Source organism: Cnephaeus nilssonii (genome assembly GCF_951640355.1).
Source record: "Cnephaeus nilssonii genome assembly, chromosome: 19".
Lineage (NCBI taxonomy): Eukaryota > Metazoa > Chordata > Mammalia > Chiroptera > Vespertilionidae > Cnephaeus > Cnephaeus nilssonii.
The window spans coordinates 21,300,734-21,318,570 of NC_137090.1; the positions used below are offsets into that span (position 1 = coordinate 21,300,734).

The 17,837-nt window shown below is 37.5% G+C and overlaps 1 protein-coding gene across 3 annotated transcripts in view; it reads left to right on the top strand.

The window, feature by feature from the left end:
• The window catches only part of RPS6KB1 (ribosomal protein S6 kinase B1), a 40,152-nt gene that overhangs the window by 280 nt on the left and 22,035 nt on the right, over positions 1 to 17,837 (top strand). For 2 of the 3 annotated variants that reach the window (XM_079798836.1, XM_079798838.1), the window contains exons 2-4: positions 12,163 to 12,212; positions 13,166 to 13,286; positions 14,851 to 14,919. In XM_079798836.1, the coding sequence (XP_079654962.1) occupies positions 12,163 to 12,212; positions 13,166 to 13,286; positions 14,851 to 14,919 (240 nt within the window). Of the gene's footprint in view, positions 1 to 419; positions 523 to 12,162; positions 12,213 to 13,165; positions 13,287 to 14,850; positions 14,920 to 17,837 lie in introns of those variants that run through there. The other variant, XM_079798837.1, reaches the window with a different exon arrangement.

The following is a 17,837-nucleotide window of genomic DNA, read 5'->3' on the forward strand; positions in this document are numbered from 1 at the left end:
CCGAGAGCGCGGAGACCCAGGGGGTGCGTAGTCTCCTGGACCAGCTGAAGCGCCGCGCGGCCCGAGACAGGGGAGCGGGCGGGGCGGACCTGGCCCGAGGTGAGAGGCCGCGGCGGGGCTCGCAGGTGCAGGTCGCGTCCCTCGCCCCAGAGCAGCGCAGCCGGGAGCAGCCAATGCAGGGAGCGAGAACGGGCGCGTGGTGGATCCCTCCAGCTGACCTGAGTGTGGCGGGGCGCGAGTGGTGTAGCGCGTGTTGGGGGGGAGGGGGACTGCGCTTGCTGGGTGTCCCCTAAGTGCAGATGAAGTGCGGAAGGGTTTCCCTTCGAGTGTAAGATTTCAAGTATTAAATCTTCAGACCTCCCACAACCACCTCTCTTCTCGGCCTGTCGCTTCTCTCCTAGGAAGCGCTCAGCTGTTAGAAGTGACAGCTGAAAACTTCTGTCGGGAGTAGCGCTGCCGCTGCTGTTACAGCCACCAGGAGTTTTATTTCGGGAGCAAGGGGGCTCTGCTGCATCTTCCAGGGTTTGTTTGTTTGCTCTTTTTTTAAAAAACAAAAAACAAAACAAAACTCCTTCCGTGTGACTTTTTTTTTTTAAAAAAAAGCATTTATAACAACACACGGCATTTATAACTTACTTCCTCCCCCATTTGAAGATGTCTATATTTTTTCAAAATACTTTATATAATTTTGGGGTGGAAAAAAACCCAGCGTTGACAGCTGTGATTTGGCTTGCCAAAAATAAATTGCTTGAACTGAGACTTGTGAATGGTGGTGTGAGGGCTTTCCTTGCTGCAATCTAGGGTGTTAAATGTAGAATTGTCTTTCCTATGCATAGCTTGGTTTTACCTTTGCTGTCTTAATAGTTTGTTATTGTTTGTGGAATATCATTCTTTTTTTTTCCAAGATAAATTTATTGAAAAATCACAAATTACACCTTAAGTTTAAAAATGGTGTTGTAAATCACTGATTCTGGGCAAATCCTTATGGTAATTTAGATTCTAAATTCCATTGTCTAGATGAGTACATGTCAGAAGTTTGCTCTAATTACATAAGGGGGTTTCCCTTTCTTTCCTTCATCCAATTTTTCCCTTCTGGCAAGTTGTGCCCTGCTTATTGACCAAAGATTGAGATGCTTATATATAGAAAGAAATTTGAAAACTTTAAGAAACTAAAATAATACTGTTTTTTCCCCCCAATCAAATGAGTCTAAATCAAAATTAGTTTGGAAGGTGGATATTGAGATGTGTACTTTTTAAATATGTTTGCATATGTAATTCCAGTTAGCCTTTTAATGGAACATTAGATACACTAATACAACTTGAAAACAAAATGGGATTACTTTCAGTACATGTAGTATACTCTTGTCACATATTGACAGTGGCTTTGGGGTAGGGGTGAAACCTGATAGGAAGGATGCTTTATAAAATCTGATAGAATTTCTAGAGCATTGGTTTATCCCAGAAGTTAAAGGAGGTAGCAGTAAAATACTGTATTAAGATACCTATTATGACCTGGAACCTCATTGGGTTTTGGCCTACTCCTGGACATTGGTTCTGTTGGGTACAGGCAAATAGGATTTTGAGAGTGTGTGGAAGGGGAGGCCGGAGAAATTGGTAGAAATAGGAAAGAAAGAAAGGGGCTAACTTTGGGAAAAAAAGCAAAGGTAATTAGAGAGGATTTTGAGGAAGAGCTTTCAGCAAAATAGTATATCATACTTAGCAGTGCTTTTGGAATTGAAAACTTTTCTTTTGAGTATTATTTTTTAAAAATATATTTTTATTTATTTCAGAGAGGAATGGAGAGGGAGAGAAAAATAAAAACATCATTGATGAGAGAGAATCATTGATAGGCTGCCTCCTGCACGCCCCTTACTGGGGATCAAGCCCACAACCCGGGCATGTGCCCTTAACCGGAATTGAACCCGGGACCTTTTAGTCCACAGGCCTACGCTCTATCCACTGAGCCAAACTGGCTAGGGCTTGAGTGTATTGTTTTAAGAGGTGCCTCAAGGTGGAAAGCCAAAAACAGTTGCAATGGGATTGGGTTAGCCACCCAAGGAGATTCAGTGATATCCAGGTTCTTCCAAAATAAAATTTAAATGTTCTGAAAAATGAGAGAAGTTTGTATTTTTTAGAAAATCAAGCTATTGTGAGTTTATAATAATACTAGAGGCCCAGTGCACGAAATTCGTGCATGAGGGATGGGTCCCCTCAGCCCAGCCTGTACCCTCTCTAATCCGGGACCCCTTGGGGGATGTCCTACTGCCAGTTTAGGCCCGATCCTGGGGATCGGGCCTAAACTGGCAGTCGGGCATCTCTCTCACAATCCTGGACTGCTGGCTCCTAATTGCTCACCTGCCTGCCTGCCGACCTGGTCGCCCCTAACTGCCCCCTGCTGCCGGCCAGGTTGCCCCCAACTGCCCTCTCCCTGCCAACTTGGTCACTCCTAACGTGTGTCCGCCCCCCGCTGGCCTGGTCACCCCTTACTGCCCCCTGCCAGCCTGGTTGCCCCCAACTGCCCCCCCCCCTGCTGGCCTGGTCACCCCTAACTGCCCCCCCCCCCACCGGCCTGGTCACCTCTTACTGCCCCCCCCGATGGCCTGGTTGCCCCCAAATGCCCCCTCCCCCGCCAGCCTGGTTGCCCCTCACGGCCTCCCCCACCAGCCTTGTTGCCCCACGCAGCCTGCTGTTCAGTCGTTTGGTTGTCCCTCACTAACCCTCCTGCCGACCTGGTCGCCCCACGCAGCCTGCTTGTTCAGTGGTTTGGTCCCTCACTAACCCCCCTGCTGGCCTGGTTGTAGGCAGCCATCTTGTGAGAGTGTGATGGTCAATTTGCATATTACCTCTTTATTATATTAGTTAATATTCTGACTATTTGCCAATTTATAACCTTTGGTTTAGTACACAAACTTTTAAAACATTGGTGCATATCAGAGTAGCCTCAGTAAGGAAACTGAGGCATAGGCCAAAGAGATGATTGGCCAAGACCATGTAGATAACTAGTGGTAGTGTTTTTTGACTCAAGTCAGCAAGCTTCACTACATAGGTTCTTCATTGCATTTACTAGTCTTGTTCATAAAGTACCTCTTTGTGGTGTGTCAAATGTGAATTCAAATCCTTCCAGTCATGCTCACTGACTATGTGACCTACAATAAATTGTTTAAGGTCTGTGGTACTTTTTTTCACTGTAAATGAGGATTGTGTGAGATAAAGTCTTTAAAGTACTCTTAACAACATACTGGCATATTAAGCAATTAGCTAATTCATGGAAATATAGTAGCTTGTTAGTGTTACCCATTGCCAAGGAACCAATCATTCAAGTTTACTCTCATCTGTGCCTAGAGACTTAATAATAAATGCAGTTATACTAGTACAGTGGTCGGCAAACTGTGGCTCGCGAGCCACTTGCGGCTCTTTGGCCCCTTGAGTGTGGCTCTTCCACAAAATACCACGGCCTGGGCGAGTCTATTTTGAAGAAGTGGCATTAGAAGAAGTTTAAGTTTAAAAAATTTGGCTCTCAAAAGAAATTTCAATCGTTGTACTTTGATATTTGGCTCTGTTGACTAATGAGTTTGCCGACCACTGTACGAGTACAAGAGGCTGCATTTTGGGGCTGTAATATCTTTTTCTGAATTAGATATATTACACTGAATGAATCTGTATTAGTAAGTATATATATTCTTCAGAAACTAAAAGATGAGGAGAGTAATTTAATACATTTATAGATAAAGTTGAATGTCTGCTACCTAACTAAAAAAAGACCCTGATTGATTACCTCAGAGGATGATTATAAAACCAATGGATAAGAGTTTTGTTTTTTTGTGCCTTTTTTTGGGGGGGGGGGTTATTTTTTGTTTGTTTGTTTTTTGTTTTTTGGCTGATAATAGTATAATTTGGGAACAGTAAGTTGAAACTAAGGGCAAGTTTTCCTCTAGAGAATTTTTCCCTCCTCCTCTAGAGATTTTCATTAGATTATGAAAATGTTGGAAACCTTTGCTTTCTGTGGAGACACAAAGTTGAAGTAGAAATAGAAAATTATAATGCAATATTTAAAGTCTGCAATTTTTACTCTAATGCAAAATTTGAATTAGTCACAGAGCTTACTATGTGAGTTTCAGATTGAAATATCGGATTTTTATTGAGCAAAAAGTTTAAAATTTTTAGTGCTTTGAAAAACAAAAGTGCTAAATAGATAGTATGCATTCAAATATTCATGATTATGAAAAATTATAGAAAAACAACTCATTATCAATGTTTAATCTTGCATTGTAGTAGATATTTACCATAAAGTATTTATATATGTTTTTAAATCAATTTATTGTGGTGACATTGGTCAATAAAGCCATACAGGTTTCAAGTGTACAACCCTAACACATCATCTGCATACTGCAGCGTGCACGCACCACCCCAAGTCAAATCTCTTTCCCCTACTATTTATCACCCCTTTGCCCTCTTCCACTTTCCCCCACCCGCCTTTCACTCTGGCAATCACCATACTGTTATCCTGTCTGTTGTTTTTATTGTTGTTTTGCTTAATCCCTCACCTTTTTCACTCAGCCCCGCAACCACTTTCCCCACTGACAGCTGTCAGTCTGTTCTCTGTATCTATGAGTCTGTTTCTATTTTGTTGGTTAGTTTATTTTGTTCATTAGATTCCACATATAAGTGAAATCATATGGTATTTGTCTTTATCTGGCTATTTCACTTAGCATAATACTCTCCAGGTCCATCCATGCTGTCACAAAAAGTAAGATTTTCCTTTTTATAGCTCAGTAGTATTCCATTGTATATATGTACCACAGCTTTTTTTAATCTACTCATCTACTGATAGGCACTTGGGCTGCTTCCAAATCTTGGCTGTTGTAAATAACGCTGCAGTGAACATAGGGATGCATATATCTTTTTGAATTGGTGTTTTGATATATTCCCAGAAGTGGAATCACTGGGTCATTTTTAATTTTTTGAGGAAACTCCATACTGTTTTCCATAATGGTTGCATTGATCTGCATACCCACCAACTGTGCACAAGGGTTCCCTTTTCTCCACCTCCTCATCAACACTTGTTTGTTGATTTATTGATAAAGCCATTCTGACAGATTTGAGCTGTGGTTTTAATTTGCATTTCTCTGATGATTAGAGACATTGAGCATCGTTTTATATGTCTATTGACCATCTGTGTGTCCTTTTTGGATAAGTATCTATTTAGGTCCTTTGCCCATTTTTTAATTTAATTGTTTGTTTTCTTGGTGTTGAATTTTGTAAGTTCTTTATAAAATTTGGAAATTAACCCCTAGCCGAAACCGGTTTGGCTCGGTGGATAGAGCGTCGGTCTGCGGACTGAAGGGTCCCAGGTTCGATTCCGGTCAAGGGCATGTACATTGGTTGCGGGCACATCTCCGGTAGGGGGTGTGCAGGAGGCAGCTGGTCGATGTTTCTAGCTCTCTATCCCTCTCCCTTCCTCTCTGTAAAAAATCAATAAAATATATTTAAAAAAAAGAAAAAGAAAATTAACCCCTAACCAGATGTATCATTGGTGAATATGTTCTTCCATTCAGTGGGTTGTCTTTTCATTTGTTGATGGTTTCCTTTGCTGTGCAAAAGCTTTTTAGTTTGATGTAGTCCCATTTCTTTGGTTTCCTTTGCCTGAGAGGAAAAATCAGAAAATGACATACTACAAGAAATGCCGAGATTTTACTGCCTATGTTTTCTTCTAGGATTTACCCAAAAAAATTTTAAAATTTATTTATTGATTGAAGAGAGAGAGGGAGAGAGAGATTTGTTGTTTCACTTATTTATGCATCCATTGGTTGACTCTCATATGTGCCCTGACGGGAGATTGAGCCTGCAACTTTGGCATACTGGGACGACGCTCTAACCAACTGAGCTACCTGGCCAGGACCCATTTTTATTTTTATTTTATTATTATTATTTTTTAAAGCAATGTCACCCTTTTATTTTATTTTGTTTTTTAATATACTTTTTATTGATTTTTTACAGAGAGGAAGGGAGAGGGATAGAGAGTCAGAAACATCGATCAGCTGCCTCTTGCACACCCCCCGCTGGGTACATGCCCTTGACCAAGGTACATGCCCTTGACCGGAATCGAACCTGGGACCCCTCAGTCCGCAGGCCAATGTTCTATCCACTGAGCCAAACCGGCCAGGGCCAGGACCCATTTTTAAATAACCCAAGATTCTGGGTAAAGTTTACCCCTTTTTCCCAATTCATCTGAATTACTGAATCTTACTTTGTAAGGAAATGTCTGTGAACAGCCAAGCAAGTGGATAAATGATTTAATGAATATTTGGATTAAGAATATTTTACTGATTTTGTAACAATTTACTTAAATTTTTGTAAACTGTGCTCTTTTTCATTGGGACTTGAGGTATATTGAATTTATATGCAAATTTAATTTAAAACTACAAAGTTTTAGTCATTTTGGTGGGCTAGTTTGAAATAGTGTATCTTGTATAGTACCTTAGATGCTCATGATTCTATTTTGTCAGTCATAGTGGCACACACAAAAAGCATTGATTGAATCAGAAAGCTTAAGGCAACAAAAAATATTTGAATGAAGAGATTCCTGTGAAAGAGAGTTGTCAGTATGTGTTATATAATGTTAGTTTGATGCTTCTGTTCCAGAAGGTAACGGTAGGAAGTTATAAGCACAGATGCAAGTGGTAATACAGGTCTGGCCAGCTCCGGAAATGAAACATAGCCATGGGGCATATATTTCTAAGTGGCTTCTAAGTCATGGTTCAGTGTTAACTACTTTGTGGTCTTTAATTTAGAATTAAGTAAAACTAACATTAAAGAAAACATTTTATAATCAATTTTACTGTAGCTGAGAGAAATTAGTCTTTTGTCTTTAAAGTGAGGCCATTATAGGTGATTATATGAAACACCAGAAACAAAAAAAACTTTTAGCCATAGCTGGTACCTCCCCTCCCCCAAAACTATATTAAGTTGAAACTGCAAGAATATTTTTTTCTTGGTACTGCCCCATCCATATGCTTCAGTCTAATCATGAAACATACATCTTAGGTGTTAGGTGTCATCTTGACTTGTACACACCATGAGCGAATTATGACTAAAAACTTGTGTTGTTTTCGGCATTTCAGCATTCTTTCATTGTGTAAGAATACTATCAGTTTTCTTTGTGTATCTTGACTGTGTATGGCAAGCATATCAAACTCAAAGGCTAACATGGGCCAAATAAGGTTTAAGTTTATGTGGGCAGCAAAAAAACAAAAGTTTCAATTTTCATAGAAACATATGCTTATTTCGATAAAGACATACTGAATACAAAGGGCTGAAATAAATGAGTAATTGTTAACAAAATAATAGAATATTTTAGTAAAAATTAATATTTTTTCTTGAACATTAACTTACCAGACACTGAATAACTGTACAAATAAGCATAACGCAAATAAACCTATTTTTCTTGTTCTCCGAAAGCGAAATATTTCCTGTTGCGCTCACCAAACAAGTCAGTCCAAGACTAATGATGTGTCATCGGCTGCTAAATATTTGCTACTAGTATTAGTGGCGAGAAATTGTGCACCTGCGCATAAGGTGTGTAAGGGAAATGAAGGCAACACGATTATAGTAATCAGACATTAGCAAACGTTGTAGTTCGTTATTAATAATTACGTATAACAGGATATTGAAAAATAAAGTTATGAAATTTTTATCAAAATGTTTCTTACATACCGTTATATTGGCTGGGCCGCAATAATATTCATTGTGGGCCACGAGTTTAACATGCTTGGTATACGGGTACCTTTGAAGAGAGATGTGTTCACTTAAATAATTTTTGAATTATCCTAAAATTTTCAATTAAAACTTCTAATTATTATTATTATTTATTTATTTATTTTCCATTTTTTTATTAAGGTATTATACGTGTACATATCTTACCATTGCCCCCCCCGCACCCCACTCCCATACTTGCCCTCACCCCACAGTGTTTTGTGTCCATTGGTTATGCTTATATGCATGCATACAAGTCCTTCAGTTGATCTCTTATCTCCCCACCTCTCCCTAACCTTCCCGCTGTAATTTGACAGTCTGTTTGATGCTTTACTGTCTCTGTACCTATCTTTTTGTTCATCAGTTTATAATGTTCTTTATTATCCATAAATGAGTGAGATCATGTGGTATTTTTCTTTCATTGACTGGCTTATTTCACTTAGCATGATGTTCTCCAGTTCCATCCAGGTTGCTGCAAATGGTAAGAATTCCTTCTTTTTTATGGCAGCATAGTATTCCATTGTGTAGATGTACCATAGTTTTCTGATCCAGTCATCTGCTGATGGGCACTTAGGCTGTTTCCAAATCTTAGCTATGGTAAATTGTGCTGCTATGAACATAGGGGTACTTCTAATTGTTTTTAAATATTTTTAAAAATGATTTTTAGAGAGAGGAAGGGAGAAGGAGAAGGGAGACAGAGAAACATCAATGAGAGAGAATCATTGACTGGCTGCCTCCTGCACGCCCTCTACTGGAGATCAAGACAGCAACTCAGGCATGTGCCCTGACTGGGAATTGAACCTTGACCTCCTGGTTCATGGGACAACACCTAACCACTGAGCAAAACAGGCTGGGATAAAAACTTCTAATTTTATAGAGCCTATTTTTAAAAAAAAAATATATATTTTATTGATTTTTTACAGAGAGGAAGGGAGAGAGATAGAGTCAGAAACATTGATGAGAGAGAAACATCGATCAGCTGCCTCCTGCCCACCCTCCACTGGGGATGTGCCCACAACCAAGGTACATGTCCTTGACTGGAATCGAACCGGGAACATTTCTGTCATCCTAAACAGAAACTTTGGGCGTATTTACAGTTACTCCTCATTGCCACCCTTAGTGTTAGGCAACCACTAGTCTACTTTCCATTTCTATAAATTTGCCTTTTCTATATATTCCACATAAATGGAATCATGCAATATTGGCCTTTTGTGTCTGGCTTTTTTTTTTTCACATAACATGTTTTGATGATCATCTGTGTAGTAGCATGTATCAGTACTTCACTCCTTTTTAGGCCAAATAGTATTCTGTTTTATGGATCAACCACATTTTATTTTTTAAGTTTACCAATTGATGTTCATTTGAGTTGTTTCCAATTTTTGGCTATTGTGAATAATGCTCCTGTGAACGTTTGTGCCTTAGTCTTTGTGGAATATATATTTTCATTTCTCTTGAGTAGATAATTGGGGTAGTTTTGCTGGATCATATGGTAGCTCTATGTTTAATTTTTGAAGAAACTGCTTAACTGTTTTCCAAAGTGGTTGTATGATTTTACATACTTGCCAGCAGTGTATGAGGGTTCCAATTTATCTACATTTTTGCCATACTTGTTATTTTTAAAAAATTTATATTTCAAAATATTACATATTTCTTCGTCTTTCCCCCCATTGACCTCCTCCACCCTCCCGAGGCCTACCGCATATTGTCTATGTCCATGGATTGTACATATATGCATAGAAGTTCTTTGGTTAATCTCTTCTTGTCCTCCCTCTCCACCCTTCCCTCTCAGATTTGTCAGTCTATTCCATGCTTCCATGTCTCTGGATCTATTTTGTTCATCAGTTTATTTTGTTCATTAGATTCCACATATCAGTGAGATAATGTGATACTTGTCTTTCTCTGACTGGCTTATTTTGCTTAGCATAATATTTTTCTGTCTTTTTTTTTTAAAAAAAATATATATATATTATTGATTTTTTACAGAGAGGAAGGGAGAGGGATAGAGAGTTAGAAACATCGATGAGAGAGAAACATCGATAAGCTGCCTCCTGCACACCTCCTACTGGGGATGTGCCCGCAACCAAGGTACATGCCCTTGACCGGAATAGAAACTAGGACCTTTCAGTCCACAGGCCGACGCTCTATCCACTGAGCCAAACCCGTTAGGGCTATTTTTCTGTCTTTTTAATTAGTGGATGTGAATTAGTACCTCAGTGTGGTTTTGGTTGGCATTTTTATAATGGCTAATGATGTTGAACATCTTTATGTGCTTACTGGCCATTTTTATATCTTCTTTGGAGAAATACCTATTCAGATCCTAACCCAATTTAAAAAATTGGGTTATCTGTTTTTTTAGTATTGAGTTGTGGAAGGTCTTTGTATATTCTTATTCAATGGGTGTTTTTTTCCCACTCTTTCCCCCCCCCCCCTTAAAATGTGTTTTTATTGATTTGAGAGAGAGAGAGAAACATGGATGTGAAAAACACCCATCGGTTGCCTCCTGCACGCCCTTTACTGAAGATTAGGACTGCAACCTGGGCCTGGGCCCTGACCAGGAATCTGGTGACTCCTGAACAGAATGATGCTCAGCCAACTGAGCCACACAAGCCAGGGCTTCACCTTCTTGATAGTGTCTTTTTGAAATAAAAGAGTTTTAAATTTTGAATAAGTATTTTATTTATTTTTTCTTTAATTATTCATCCTTTTGGAGATGTGTCTTTAAGAAATCATTATCTACCCAAAGATCATAAAAATTTACTTCTTCCTAGGTTTCTTCTAAGAATTTTATAGTTTTAGCTCTTACATTTAGGTCTGTGATCTATTTTGAGTTAGTTTTTTTGTATCGTGTGGAGTAGGGGTCAAAAGTAATTTTTGCTTGTGGTTATCCAATTGTCCCAGCATCATTTATTGAAAGACTTCTTTTTTCCCCATTGAATTTTCTTGGCATCTCTGTAAAAAATCAGTTGACCATAAATGTCAGGGTTTATTTCTGGGCTCTCAGTTCTATTTAATTGACCTGTATGTCTGTGATATGCCAGTACCGTACTCTCTTGATTGCTGCTGCTTTGTAGTACATTTTGAAATCAGGAAGTGTCAGTCCTCCAACTTTGTGCTCCTTTATTGTTTTGCCTGTTTTGGTTACCTTGCTTTTTGTGCATTTTAGAATCAGCTTGTCAACATCTGCAAGAAAGGAACCTAGGATTTGGATAAGATTGAGTTGAATCTATAGGCCAATTTGGGTATTATTGCCATCTTAACAATATTAAGCCATCTCATCGATGAACATGGAATGTCTTTTGATTTAAGTCTTTTTAAAAACCATTTTCTTTGGTTTTAAATGGTACTCTCTGTAGGTATTCTCTTAAAAAATAACATACTTTTGAATGAACTAAAATTTCTTTCAGTAATATTTTATAGTTATCCAGTGTACAAGTCTTATACTTATTTTGTTAAATTTTAAATATTTTATTCTTTTGATGCTATTGTGAATGAAGGTACCTTAATTTTATTTTTGAATTATTCATTGCTAGTGTATAGAAGGTTAATTAAATTTTGCATTTATTTATACCATGATCAGAATTAAATGTTTGGCCAGCATGACTCCTAACAATTTGAGAGTGTTGTTTAATTATTTTGATTTGATCAGCCACATTGTGCACTGCAGTATCTTCAACTGGCTGTGGTTACCTTAGGCTTAGTTAGGTTATAATTACAGAGGTGTTGTCTCATAGAATTATCTTAGTCTTGAGTATAAGAATAGCACTTTGTATAAAACATTGGATTTAGTAACACAGACTTAGCATGTAGTACCTTCAATTTCATTATACACAAAATATATGTAATTTTAAAAAAATATTTTTTTTTTATTGATTTCAGAGAGGAAGGAAGAGGGAGAGAGAGATCGAAACATCATTCATGTGAGAGAATCATTGATCAGCTGCCTCTTGCATGCCCCCCACTGGGGATCGAGCCTGCAACCCTGGCATGTGCCCTTGACTGCAATCAAACCCGGGACCTTTCAGTCCCTAGCACTACACTCTATCCACTGAGCCTAACCAGCTAGGGCTCCACAAAATATATGTAATTTTTGAAAGAAAAATCACCTGGTTTTATTTGTAGATCATTGATGAGTAGCATCTGTATCTTAGTTGTAATTTAAATTACAAGTATTTTTTGTGTACTTTATTTTGTCTATCATTTGCCATTAAAGTTTAGAGAATTTAATGTAAATAAGTAAATAAGTAAGCAATTTATCAAGCCACCCCTACTCCACATTTGCCATTAAAGTATAGAGAATTTTTAGTCAGTTTTATTTCATTTATTCTCCTTCAGTAATGGGGTAAAGCATTAAATATTTTTATTTTATGTGTATGAGATGATTTATCTTTAAAACTTTAACATATTTTTCAGGGTCAGTTAAATGAAAGCATGGACCATGGGGGAGTTGGACCATATGAACTGTAAGTTTATATCAAAATATTTCATTGTCTTTCTTACAAGTAGGTTTATCAGCTCTAGTTCATAGCCATCATGTGATTCCAGAGAACTGTTCTTAAATAGCTAGTTATATATATAGACTTAATTTATTGAGTTTGGCATTAGTATTGTAACATATCCAGGATTTTGAGATTATGTATGGATTTTGAGAAAAAGATAATCATTCAGATTCAGTGTATATTGAATATGAGTCTGCATTTAATATAGAGAAACAACTTTTCTTACTGAAAAATAAAATTATGAGAAATGACACCAAAAGTCAAATGGTTCTTATTTTGCTTGTAATACACCATTCAAACTAGATTTGTGCAATCTAAAGTCATTTTAGGCACGCTCCATTAGGGGAGTGGCATGGTGATTAATGTGCTCTATACCCTAACCCTTGGCTTGAGGGGAAACTGAGGAGTCTTTAAATCATGTTCATAGCAGATATGGAAAGATGTGTAGCTATAGTGCATTAGCAAGAATTTATGTAGCATAAAGACTTGAACTAATTGGTATTTTTAGAAAGTTCCCAGGTTTTCTGCTGAAGCTGCCAAATGAAGTTGGATAATGCCTGACCTTAATAGACATTTTGAATTAACTAAATTTGAATAACTGGAAGACTTTTTCCTTTTGTCAGCTTGATAAACTTGTTCTAATTTATCTTAGTTTGGGGGTGCTTGATGCTTGTGAAAATACTCGACAGCACATTTTGTAAACTAGCAGATAAGTAAGCAATTTATCAAGCCACCCTAATCTTGACCTACCATGTCATTGAATCATGTTTATTTAGAACACAGATAGTAAATTTACTATCATGTATTTTTCCCTTTTACTAAATTGGATTACATTTCTCTTTCTCCTCTTTCTAACAATATGCTGAAAGTAATTTAACTTTTTGCAAATTTACTTTTGGTTTTGCTTTTCTCCCCAGTGGCATGGAACATTGTGAAAAATTTGAAATCTCAGAAACTAGTGTGAACAGAGGGCCAGAAAAAATCAGACCAGAATGTTTTGAGCTACTTCGGGTACTTGGTAAAGGGGGCTATGGAAAGGTAGGAAGTGTTTTTGAAATGAGAGGTGTTGTCTGTCTTAGGTTGATTTTTTTTATACCCTCTTTTCAGCAGTCCTCTTCAATCTTTGTTTCAGTAGTCCTCTTCAGTCTTCGTTTGCTAGCTATCAGCAAAGGATATAATCACTTAACCCTGTATTATTTGAGGGATGTACAGTAGTCTTCCTACCAACACACATGTAAAAGCATGGCACATAATTTATTTATTTATTTTAAATATATTTTATTAATTTTTTACAGAGAGGAATGTTTCTAACTCTCTATAGTTTTTTATAGAGAGTTAGAAACATTGATGAGAGAGAAACATCGATCAGTTGCCTCCTGCACCCCCCCACTGGGGATGTGCCCGCAACCAAGGTACATGCCCTTGACCGGAATCGAACCTGGGACCCTTGAGTCCGCAGGCCAACGCTCTATCCACTGAGCCAAACCGGTTAGGGCGTGGCACATAATTTAAATAGACAACTATGCCAGGCAAAATCTATTAGAGGATTCATTTTTTCCTTTGGTTTTAAATGGTACTCTCTGTAGGTATTCTCTTAAAAAATAAACAAATCACTCCTTACTTTCAAGAGGCTTTGGTACAATATTTGTTACTGTTGTCTGTTTGGTTTTCTTTGACTTGTAGTATCTGCCAAGGGCCATGTGGATATTTATAACATCATTTGTGGGCCATACAAAATTATCAACTTAGAATTATCCTGCTATATTTGGTCAAACATTTAATTAACTCATCCCTAATGCCTTGGCAGGGCCAGATCATATATGGTCTGCGGGCTGGACGTTCCCCACCCCTGATCTAGAGCAAGAGTTAGAGAAGTTGAAGTATATAAGAAGGGAGAAGAAAAATGAAGAGAACTTCTTAGGTTTTGCTCAAGGCTTTCTAATTTAAAACCTAATTTTTGTGTGTTCTTTCCAAGGCAGTTTATACCTAGTCATTCTCTATCAAAGCTTCAGAACTGATTATGCTATTGTGTAGAGTTAATTTTTATAAAGCATGACTTTGTATTATATTTTTAGGTTTAAGGATACATTCTAATATGTTCTAACCATCTTGAATATGTAACGCATGCACTTTGAATCTCACATATTTTAGCTGTTGCATGAAAATGTTTTACAGCTAGCTATTTTAAGGGATAGGTAAACAGTAATTCCTGTCAACTATTATTAAGTAGTTTTATGTGAAGCAAGAGCAGTGGCATTCTTGGAAGAACTTTATGAAATATTTTATAATTTTTTAAGTTTGGTATTATGCTTCTGGGAACCCTGACTATAGCTTTTTAAGCAAACTTGTATTTTATGTATAAACATGGAGGGCTCATCATTATATGATCATTGCCCAACTTTGCCACCAGATGTCAGCAGACCATATAGGAAGGTCCCATGTTGTGGAACAGATTTCCCTAAGCACAGACCTTCTTGGAACTAGTTTTTATAAGGATATAAACTACTGTATCATTTTTTTTCTTATAAATAGGAATTAAGGGAATGTGGCTAGCATAGTTTAGCCTTTAATAACACCCAAACACTTTTATTTTTTTATACAGGTTTTTCAAGTACGAAAAGTAACAGGAGCAAATACTGGAAAAATATTTGCCATGAAGGTGCTTAAAAAGGTGATACCTTCCCTCCTCTTTCCCCCAAACTATATTCTTAATTACTATAAAATCCACATTTTGGTCTAAAATTCTCAGTCAGTAAATATTTCTTACACAATTGTAAGTCCTCTTAGAATGTGAGATATGTTTGATTATTATTATAACTATTTTTTTTCTATTTGGTGAGGGTAGAAAGGAGAACTCTTTCAATTCTCCTCTGATGTAACTCCTTTATCTCTTTGTTCTGGTCTCCGTATTTCTAAGTAATTTAGCATATCATGCTATCACTTAATACATCCATTTTAGAATTATGTACAGACTTCCTATTTTACTCTTTTTTTTTTTTTTTTTACCCCATCCTCCCTTTACTCTGCCCTCTCATTTTGCTTCATTTTCATTGAATCTACTGTTTTCCCATACCTTCCAGCAACTCTGTAAAACATTTTTGAGGCCAGTATTCTGTGGTCACACTTATTAGATAATCTATCAGTTCTAGGCATAATTGTCATTATTGGACTTTCCCTTTACCATAATTCTTGGAATTCTCTTGACTCCTTCGGTGTTGGATTCTTTGTTTCCTGGATCCTATATCTTCCAGTATCAGTGTCTGTAGATCCATTGGTATGGATCAATTGGTGCTGAGAAAGATCCTCTATTCTTTTGCCTACAAAAAGCATTCTGGAGCTAGGTGAGAGAGAGGAGATGGAGATCTCACTTTTCCACACTAAGACTTGTACTGAAGTAATTTTTACTTTAGCACTCAGTCTTACTGATCCTTCACTCTATTTTTTCTGGAAAGTACATCTCTGAGTGAGTATTTCCCTGGCTGGTTAGTGTGGGGATGGGAACCTTGTTGGTGTATCTGTTCCTTACACAGACTTTCAGATAATCTCCCTGTTTTTAGTCCTCCACCTTCTGCCTGCTGCAGTCCCTGATGACTGATTTTTCCCCACTTTCTTTTTATTGTTGCCTCTAATTTTTGAACCCTGCTAGGTTTCTGTTGATGGAATGAACTTATTTTGAGTTATTCCTCTTGGGCAGGCATTTAGGTTTGATCATACTCTACTCTACTAAATCATGTACTATTGCGTTATCCCCTTTCCGCCTTTTTTTGAGGTGTAGAGTTACTTATGTTTCCTACTTTTATTGAAGATGGATTATGTGTGTTTGGTTTCTTGTTCTTTTTGTTTGGGATTCATTTCTGAAAAGATCACATTGTCTTAAAACAAGGGTTAGTCGAAAATTATTAAAAGATAATTAAAATTATTTTTTGAAAAAAGTATATTTTTTTGTTGTTGTTTTTTAATTGATTTCAGAGAAGAAGGGAGAGGGAGAGAGAGATAGAAACATGAATGATGAGAGATACACATCAATTGGTTGTCTCCTGCAAGGGCCGGAGATCAAGCCTGCAACCAAGATACGTGCCCTTGACTGGAATCGAACCCGGGATCTTTCAGTCTGCGGGCCAGTGCTCTATCTACTGAGCCAAACTGGCCAGGGCAATTATAGTTTTTAAAAAAATATATATTTTATTGATTTTTTACAGAGAGGAGGGAGAGGGATAGAGAGTTAGAAACATTGATGAGAGAGAAACATCGATCAGCTGCCTCTTGCACACCCCCTACTGGGGATGTACCAGCAACCAAGGTACATGCCCCTGACTGGAATCGAACCCGGGACCCTTGAGTCTGCAGGCCGACGCTCTATCCACTGAGCCAAACGGGTTAGGGCCAGTTATAGTTTTGAATGCTTTGGTTTTTACCTTCTTGATTTTCACTTAAGATATAAATAACTTCTTAACTTAAAAGCTGAGGAACATACTATGGCCACATAGTATTGGTGATTGTTGGTGATTTTTTTAAAGAAGCAATTTAGGTATTCTAAACATCAGTTCCTACATTAGCAAGTCAGGATTAATCTGCTGTCTGGCTTTCCCATTGAAATAATTTGAGATGAATGATTTTTTAAAAATCTGTAAACCATATTAGGTGTAGAATTGAAGACAGTATAATAATACTTGTTCTAGGAATGTTAAAAGAAATCCTGGTCAAAATTCTTAGAGTAATTCATTCCTTTTGACATATTGCTTATTCATGCCTAGTAATCAGGACTGACCATAATTAGTCGTAATGATATCTTGAGTGAGGTATGTTTCTGGCACTGGTATCTGTAATGAAAAGAAGAGGTTGTTTTTTCCCCCACTGTTGGTGGGTGGGTGTGGTGTATTGGGAAATCCATAGACTTAATTACTGCTAAATGTCAGGCTTCCTTTTTGGGCCCAGGCATCTAAGACCTCTAACTTGCTTGCCTCTCCCTTCACTTAACTACCACTCCTTCCCACTTTCAGGGTTTTCCTTTCCCCAACCCTAGCTAGAGAACCAGATACTGTCCCAATCTTTTCTTGGTGTGCATGAAAGCTCACAGGAAAAATAATGTAAGAGAAGAGGTTGCTAGGGTTAAGCCCAGGGTTTTAATTCCTAAATCCCTAGGTAAGATGACTATGTATGCTCATTTTGAGTTTCTTCTGATTTTTGTTTGTTTGTTTATATTAATCCTTACCCTAGGATATTGAATTTATTGGGATGACATTGGTTAATTGTTTTAAATCATGGCTTCATAATGATATCCCTAATCCCAGTCCAATTTCATTGGGTTCTTCTGCCCTAATTCCATATTTACATTTCTGTTTTTCCATAGTGAGATGCCTAATGGTATCAATAAATTTACTCATTTGCTCAGTTGCACGATATATGCATAATAGTTTGAGAATGCCAATACTACTAACAAATACAAACCCACTAAATGTGGTTTAAGATTTCTTAAGTACAGCATAGGAACTATATAATAAATAATATTGTAATAACTATGTTAATCAGCTTAACAATAACCCACAACCTTTGGACCAACTGTAATAACTTATGTATGATGCCAGGTGG